This window comes from Scomber japonicus, chromosome 4 (assembly GCF_027409825.1).
Source record: "Scomber japonicus isolate fScoJap1 chromosome 4, fScoJap1.pri, whole genome shotgun sequence".
Taxonomy (NCBI): Eukaryota; Metazoa; Chordata; class Actinopteri; order Scombriformes; family Scombridae; genus Scomber; species Scomber japonicus.
In genome coordinates, this window is record NC_070581.1 from 23,016,736 (window position 1) to 23,025,998 (window position 9,263).

General features: G+C 38.4%; 1 protein-coding gene across 1 annotated transcript; it reads right to left on the reverse strand.

Annotated features, from left to right (window-relative positions):
• Positions 1-718: 718 nt before the first annotated feature.
• Positions 719-7,935, reverse strand: spo11 (SPO11 initiator of meiotic double stranded breaks). The gene is made up of 13 exons (XM_053318414.1): positions 7,823-7,935; positions 6,379-6,492; positions 5,523-5,611; positions 5,036-5,102; positions 4,819-4,927; positions 4,303-4,389; positions 3,782-3,818; positions 3,586-3,695; positions 3,356-3,455; positions 2,353-2,390; positions 1,878-1,954; positions 1,351-1,462; positions 719-931 (listed from the first exon to the last, which is right to left on the reverse strand). The coding sequence occupies exons 1-13, from the start codon at positions 7,933-7,935 to the stop codon at positions 812-814; spliced, it is 1,173 nt and encodes a 390-aa protein (XP_053174389.1). The 3' UTR covers positions 719-811.
• Positions 7,936-9,263: the final 1,328 nt, after the last annotated feature.

A 9,263-nucleotide genomic window follows, 5' to 3' on the forward strand; every position in this document is an offset into this window, starting at 1 on the left:
TTTAAGTATTTCTAAAATATTATGTAAAAATCTGCACCCAATTAATCAATTTGAAAAGACTTCAAAAAATAAAAAAAAATATCCTCTGTTCTATCTGAACAGGCTTAACTTGCCTCATAGTGAGGCAGGAGACCCCTGGAACAGTTTTTGAAAGCTGCTCATCACTTTGTTCATGCACTTTTCTTCAACGTGCATGTACTGACTTTACCTACTTCTTTAACAGTTATGAACTTCATTATAGTGTGTGCCATTTACCCTGTCCTCCCCTGATCAAGGTCACTAAGTTGCCCCATTCTCCATTACATGAGCACTGTCTCCCCCTCCTGGAGATTAGATCATTATAAAGAACAGCAGTGTGAGCCTTGCCATGCATTCATGAATGAACATGCTCACAGACACTCCAATTTCAACCCATAAATTCATCATACTCGTAGCCATTGTACCAGCAGGCATAGCATCATTCAGTGGTTGTGGAGCTCGTAAAATAATTAGCTAAGACAATAAAAGCTGATTCACACAATGACTCAGACAACCTTGTGAATATAAACAAGACCACTAAGAGAATATAAAAGATAAAATCGTGCTCTGACTTGTCAATGAGATTACAGTGTTTTAATGATATGATGAGAATTTTCTGAAACAAACACACAGTGAACATTAGAAAACATGTGAACATTAGAAACCGAACAAACTCAAAGTCATATTTCTCTGTGTCAAGGTTAGGCAGGACCGTTACATAGAAGATCTTTCTTTAGTTTTGCAACCAGTTTGAACTGTTAACTTTTTATTCCACTAGGTGGCATCATTGCGTTCATACCCAGCCTCCAAAACGCAGCTTATTGGGCAGGTAGATGCTGGTGAGGAAATCAGGAGCTATGGCTGCCAGGGACTGTATTTCAGCCTTGACCTTACTCTGCTTCATGAGCTCCATCTATGACGAGAGCAAACACGCAATTTTAAAGGCCATGCAAGAGGAAGTCGTGCAAACAAGCATAAATCATCAAGTGGTTTTCCAAAAGCCATCCCACGCCATGAGTGGCTACTCTTTATCCTCAGTATCAGTGAGTTAAGAGACCTCTCACACAAATTCCTCTGCCATGCATCACATGAAGTAAAGTTGTGTAAATCTGAGGAAGAACGTCTTCTCCGTTTGAACAGGTCGGAAATTACTAATACTCACAATCAAATGGAAAAGGTTAAAACTCAAGTACATTTTTCTTTAGTGCTTCAGTAGAACAAAATCACATTAATAACTTTACTTTCACATATTATTAAGCTCTCAAACACAAATGTCTACTTCAATCCTTCACTGTACCTGAAAGCGCTTTGTTCTACGCTTTTTTCTCTCACCTCTTTCTGCCACTCCGGTTGACTAGTTAAGTACGGCCTTTCAAGGAGGCTGTTGAGTTTGCTTTCATCTCTCTTGGTGAGGGGGATCAGGGCGACCTCTGGAACCCGCAATCTGAGGGATGAAATTTAGATTTTACTACACATAAGAAAATCAATTTCCTAAAAAATGACAGCAGTCAGCAGGCAGTTCTGTTGATGAATGTTGACCATACAGCATTATTCCTTCCATTTTCAACAGACTGACATTGAGGAGTTATTATGTTTATGTTTAGGATAAAACATAAGAGGGAAAAATGTACACACTACAATTAAACGTATCTCTAAAAGCCATTTTGGCCTAAATTTGCACAAGGGGACATATACTTAAAACTCGATACGCTCTGAGTCTTAGATCCTCTAAGGAGGGAAAAAAAAAGTGAGGGCGACAGCAACAGAAACCAAAACAAACAATCTAAAATGTCCCCAGAATATAATCCCAATTAGAGGCAGGAGGAGGAAGTAGGAAGTAGCGAATGTTGAGTCCAAACCTCTGGAGGTCAGAGGGGAGGAGGCCTAGCCACATAACGCTGGGGACGGTCAGACTGTGGGCCTCAAACGACATGGCCTGTGGAAAAACCCACACAGACACACACACACACACACACACACACACACACACAGTCACACAGCAGCCGTACACACAAGAGTATATCTCAAATAAACACACAGATAATCAGCAATGTACCTACATTATGTGGTTATGCCCAACACATGTTCACAATGAAGTTAATGAACACAGGGATGATTACACAAACATCACGGAGATCAGCCGAGACACTGCCACACAATCACTCAACATATTCACTCCATACCATGTCAGTTTAAATATTCTGGGATGGATGATTGGTGCTTTTTTTTTTTTTCACTTTAAGAGGGGCATAATTACATATTGCTAACAGAGACACTGAACAGGCCACATTGGATAATATACAGTACAGGAATAACTGGCATGGCAGGACTCACCACTGATCCGTACTTGTAGATACACATGATCTCAATGCCTGGGAAAATCAGAGGGAGAGACAGAGACACGCTGCAATCACCGACATACCAGAGCAATTATCCTCTGAGATGTGTAACGGAGCTTAGAACAAACTAAAGCATTACATATGTGTCTCGCCATGCAATGGGAAAAGGAGAGGTATCGAGACTAATGGAAAACTGAGCCATCCTGCCTTGTCGAGATCACGCTAACGGAAATAATAGCTTGACTGGGCACCATGACACAGAGGACAGGTGATAACATCTGCTGCCATAGTGGCACGTGAAACCTAACTGTGAATGCAGAGATGAAAAGACAGAGAAGAAAGTGTTGCGAAATGTGATTGTTGATGATTTTTAAATATGCAGCCCATATGTCTGTGGAGAGAGAAGACAGGAGTCCAGGATGTCTTGCTTTGAAAAGGTTTATTTACTTGATCAAGGAGAAGTGAATGAGTAATCAGTACACGTTATGTTCTGATGCTCCCTTCAATTCTGAAGTTTCTGTCTTCCGGGGATAGTCTTAAACCACACAGATAATGCCACAGGTTGAGCCATGCCCAAATATGGGCAGATCCAACACATTTACAGCATATAGAATTTAGCCTAGTGGTCCACAGATAAAATCAGTGCCTAGACAAAACTCAGGCCTTTGTCCTCCATCCCACTGGATTCACAATATCCAACCTCTGACTACAGTTACCTCTACTCTGTTCAGAGAGACAGGAAAACTCATATCTGACCTCGGCTGCTATAGCAACACTATCAGGGTGCCTCCTTGTTTCCCCAAAAGGAGCAGCCTCACTGCCTACTACTATCTCAAGGGGAGACAGTGTCTCAGAGTCAAGATTTGGTGTGGCCTCGTTTTGCCTAGTTTGACCCAGTAAATGCCAATGATTGATGTAAATGATGGAAAATTCCCTAACAGCGTTTAAATATGTGAAGTATACGCAGTACATCAAGTGTCAAGACTGATGACATGTACCATGAGGGTCAGCATCCACCAGGGCGAAGATGGGGATGTGCAGCGTGTCCCAGAGTTTTCTCACCATCAACCTGCTGTTCACATCTGGCACGCCTTTGCCCTGATCCACACAGAAACACCTGTTATGTATACAGAAGACTGATACTGTCTCTTTGAGAGGATGCTAAAATTAATATTATTCAAGTCAGAATTACAAGATAAAAAAGTAGTGGCAAAAGAAGGAAACACACTGTTATTATGATGCAAGGAGAGAGCTTTGTGCAGAAGTTGTCATCTAGCAGTCTCTGAAATGTTGCATCCTTCTCAACTATCATGACAAATTTTGCAGACGATACAATATCTGTACATGGTTAAGGATAAACACACTGATCCTGCAACCATATCAGTGCAGAAAAAAAAAAAGAATTCTCAAATTACAAAGGATACCTCTAATCCCATCAATGTTTGAGGAAACTGCAACAGCCTAAAAGCAAACATGGATGTTAAAAAGGTTCAACAAGTAAAAGATGTCACTTAAATGTATTCCTTTCTGTTATAGGCCTAGTAATACCACTGCTGGTTTGGTGGCAACAATGACATGTAATTTTGTTTTTAATCACGCATTCAACCAGTACACACATGCGCACCAATGTAGCATGGTACACATTTTTGTCAACTGTACAGGAACAAATGTTGGTGCCAGTAATGTGGCGTAAAAAGAGAAAAATAAGACCTCTAACTGCGGTGATGTTTTCAATATATTAAAAAAAAAGAAGTTTGCTGATATTTTAAAAGTATATGTGTATATGTATTTAGCGTGTGTTTTGGCCTTATGGATACAATTGATGCTTTTTGGTGAGATAAAATACAAATAACTGTTTATGGTGATACCTTGAGGATACATTTAAATCATGTGAAGACTATTTCAGTCAATGAGGCAGATGGTGCCAGTTGCTGATGGAACTTACAGCAGAGCTGGAGTGGCAGTCAATCCTTGTGCCATCCTCCTCCATGTAACACAGATCACCTGATATTAATCCCTTGGACGTGGCCAACTGGTGACATCAAATTTACACAAACATAAAAGTTAAGGCATGTTTGTATTAACACACACACACACACACACACACACACACACACACACACACACACACACACACACACACACACACACACACTTTTGGGGACATTACATGGACTTACAGTAAGACTTTCCTGAAGTCTTAGTCTAACCTTTGAATTCAACTTTATTTCAATTTCTGTTTGATCAGGTGTTTCCACAGGTGTTTCCTCAGATATGAAGCAGAACAAAATACTTAAAATACCACACTAACCTAACAGATTTCATCTGCGTGGGACCTAAACTAATATAGCCTATCCACAGGAATTTTGCTACAAGGTTTTAATGTCTGAGCAGTGAGTTTTCTGCAGTAGAATCACACATGTGCACGGTCTCTCTCATTAACATGAACATGCATACTTACCACATGCAGTGATCTTCGAGGAACCTTTAGCAAGCAGCAGATATCATCCACGATACTATCCACAATTTTCTGTGAACCAAACAGCTGTGTATTGTTGTAGTAGATGTCTCTGTGGAAAAAACAATAACCTTGATGTTAACAAATTTAACAAACTATTTTCAAAATGTATCCAGATCTAGTAATTATTTGAAATGGGAATGTGTGATTTAATGACAACCTTTTTGTAGCATATGAGTTACTCTGCACAAGTCTGTAGATGACTGAGAGAATCTTGAGAATTTGTGCTTTAAACAAACAGAAATATAAATAATTACTCATCTTCTCCTGAATATTAAAAAATATACTCACTATCACAAGTGTTATATCATATTTTTAAATGATTTGAGTTAACTTAAAAAACCCGACATACTCTGTTCTTAATTAGGATATCCATAAGGTAAACCGATCCTTAAAAGCCTCTTTCAACATGTTCTGTCTCTGCCAATTTGTCACTTAAAAGTAAGTCTGACTTTTACTGCCGTTTGTGCAGTTTATGCATGTGTTCACAATGAATATAAATGAAAGCCACATGAAGTACAGTACAACTGTAAAGGTTTTTTTTTTTTTTACTAAAAGGAATGTCGGTTGACAAGAAGAGAAAATGCGCATATGAAGCAAAATGAGAAAACAGAAGAACAGAGGTGTATGTGTGTGTATCTTCTCACCAAATTTAGTGACAGACATAGGACAGTCGCTCCTAATGGTGGTGACAGAGCTTTCTGAACTCATTTGAAGCCCGACGGCACTGTCAAAACTTAAATGGGAAGTAATGAAAGAAAACGAATAGAAGGTCAAGTTAAAAAAACAAGGACAGAAAAGTAAACTACACAGATTGTGCTTGATACATTTACAGCTTTGAAAATCAGCTCCCCCACCTGTAAGCCATCTTAAACTCCCCACACCCCGAGGGCTACCTGTGAGAAGGCCTCCTCCGTAACTCACTTCTCTGATTCCTCTGTGTTGGCACTCAATCTGTAGGATTCTCACATTTGAAAGGACTGAGCCAGAATGTGCTTTAAGCTAAAGCAATGTTTGATGCAAACAAGACCAGACAGTCTGTTTTGTTATGAGCGACCTAGTCACATTAAAGCTTTTTGCAAATTTGTGAGTGTGTGTGTGTAGGCCAGTGCTTTTTAATTCCTTATCACTCTATCATCTTTAAAGCAGCAGGAAGTATTTTCCAACTTCAATCTTGCTCAAGTTGAAAGTTACGATTTTTCGTTCCTACCACCTGGTTTCCCCCTGCGGTCTTTTTAAACCACCTCTTACACAAATTCAAACAGAGGTGAAGTATGTTTTTACTCTTAACAGGAAATTAAACAGCAACCTGGTCATCTTGTGTGGCCTGACCTCTCACAATAAAACCCATGTAGGTTAATGTTTATTTATTTCTTTACACAACATGATTGCTTGTGTTTATCTTTTAAAAAGGTCAGGCGGCTTACTGGGATGTGAAATGACTGCAGTGTTCAGGGTGGGGAGAAAAACTTTTCATACTACAGTGCTTTTAAAACAAGTTACCTGATGTTGGCCCAGCTGGATCTGTTGGGCAGTGCCAGGACAGGGGCCTCATCTTTAGACAGACTGGTCACTATTCCCAGAATTATGTTTTCAATGCGGGTGAAAATGACATTGCTGGAAAGAGAGAGAGAGAGAGAGAGAGTACAGACAGGATGGCAATATATGACAACCAAGAATAATACAGCAGTTGGCCAACTTACCTAAATACAAAAGACTGTAGTTTCTGCTCTGTATAAACTATGTCAATGTTGAAATAGTGAAAATAGCTTTGAATTTGGGCTGAAGAAAATCTCAGGGGTTCTGACAGATACTTAATGAACAGATCTAGGACTGGGAGATAAAGGCAAAATCTTCTATCACTGCAAATGTAATATTATTATATTTCTATATCAATAATGTTATATGGATACATTTCTTGAAAAAACGCAGAAACTGTTCATGGATAAAATTCACAGAGGGGAGTTTGTTTTTTGAAGATTTCACACCGGATGACAAATCAAGGTGCATCATCATATTAACACTGAACACCTGTTCATTGATTTGTAACACTGTCCACAATTGACTAAAACATCACATAGGACAAAGGAGATGGATAGCTACTGCACCACAGTATTAGTCATTGCTGATCATATCTGCCCTCATTTTTTGTACAGACTCCCTAAATATGCAAGGAATTCTACTCTCCCTTCAACCTGATTAATCTAGTTTTATTTTGACCACAAATTGTTAGCTATACGAAAGTTAGAAACCAAACTTTTCTTATCTATGTCAAACACTTAATTTCTATCTCTAACAAAATGTAACCATAAATAGTTGTTTAAACATAAGACCTGTAAGATTTAAGACTTGTAATTTATTTTAAAACTTATTATTGCTGTTCCTCTGTTATTGTATCATCTTACTCGCCCTGGCATGTTTGAATGCACTATTTATACTGTATACACCAGTTAATATGTAGTGTGTTGATTGTTGATTACTTGTCCCAAAAAGACTCAAACCATATACCACTCACTCTGTACAGCAGTATGTCCGAGTGTATTTACTTTACCTCACTGTGTAAATCCCAGGAACACTGCACATGTATATATCTAAGATTTTCTACATATTGCACATTTATATATTTCCAGTTACTATATATAGCATTTTATTTTATCCTATTTTTGTCATAATTATTGTTAATTCTATTTCTGCACTGTACAGCTGTGTCAACGTGAATTTCTCCCAAGGGGCATCAATAAAAATACATCTTATCTTATCTTATCTTATCTTAATAAAGTTATGACGTTTTTGGTAACACTAGTTTAGTAGCTAGCTTAGCTAACTAGCTATATGTCATTATAACTAGGCTGCTGGAAACCCCCAATGGATGACAATGGATGACGTTAGCTAACTCGGTTTAACATCACATAAAAGTGGCAGCAGGACTAAATTACTGTAATCTTACTTGCTTATTCCTTCCTGGACACGCTGGCAGTCCGCCATTACCTCAGCATTGTTCAGTAGTTGAACACGGAGTTTGTCAATTTCAGTAAATAGTTCCGCTATGTGGGATCCCATCTTGTATTGTATAGCTTTGTTGTTTTGTTGTTCCCGCGTAACTTTTTGGCGGAAGTCTCGCGCGTTTTTTTGCATTTGATTGGCAGAGCTTTCAGGAAGAAGTTTGCCTGGCTTTTTCCATGGGGACTTATAAATGTATGTATTTATTACCATTATTTATTATTATTTATTACTATTACTATTATTATTTCCATCATATTTCTGTAGTAAGACGATATTCACACCATTATAAATACACTCACTGGCCACTTCATTAGGTACACCTGTGCAATCTAATTCAATCCAATACAACAGCTCTCCATTATTTTACCTCTACACATTTTCAGTTTGATAAAAAAATGATAATTCTTTATGTTTTTTACTGAGGTCGTAAGTGGTGTTGGCGTAATGGGGTGAATGATATTATAATGGTGCTCCTAATATTTTGCCCCTCTCATGTAAATGGTGTGGACAAAATATTAGCAACACCACTCAATATAATGCCCATCATCACCCACTATGTCCTCAATACTAAACATAAAGCAGAATGATCACTTTCCTGACAATGTCAACACAAACTGAAAATGTATAAACTTCATAAATGTAGAATTTATGGAAGCGCTGTTGTATTGGATTGAATTAGATTGCACAGGTGTACCTCATAAAGAGACCAGTGAGTGTACTATCTCCTTGGTAATACTTGCAGATGTGAAAAGTACAAGGTAGTTACTTGCAAACTAAACTACTTAGCATTACTTTTTCTGCTACCTTACTTTATACAACACTACTATGTTTCAGATGCAAATGTACTTTTTACTCCACTAGGCTACATTTCATTAAAAACAACCCAACAATTTATAGAATCAGATCTGAGAAGGGATCAACACTAAAATGCTGCTTACATTATAAAGTATTATGATTCAAAAGTAAAATATACAATTATATAACACGAACAGAGGCCATTTTGTGTGTTTATGGGGTAATTTTCCTTTTAAACCTGTAAAAGTGAATTAAGATGATAATGCATGTCAATGCAGGATTTCTATGTAATGGAGTAATAAGTATATATGTTCTGACAGGCACATAGCAGCTTGGACATGACTGCAAGAACCTACCAGTCTTACTCTGCTAAAAGTAAGTACACATTTGCAACCTGTGTCCATTAATAAGATCCAGGAATGTGTGTGGGCCAGTTTAGCACCTCATTGTACCAAGGCAGTAAGCCCATGCTAGTGGTGTTTCAAAAAATCCCCATTAGCACCCTCTGTGGTGCTCAGTAATGAGGCCCTTGTGACGTCACTCTCTCTGCCTTACGCCTGAGAGTATGATTTGGCTTCCTGGCACAAAAG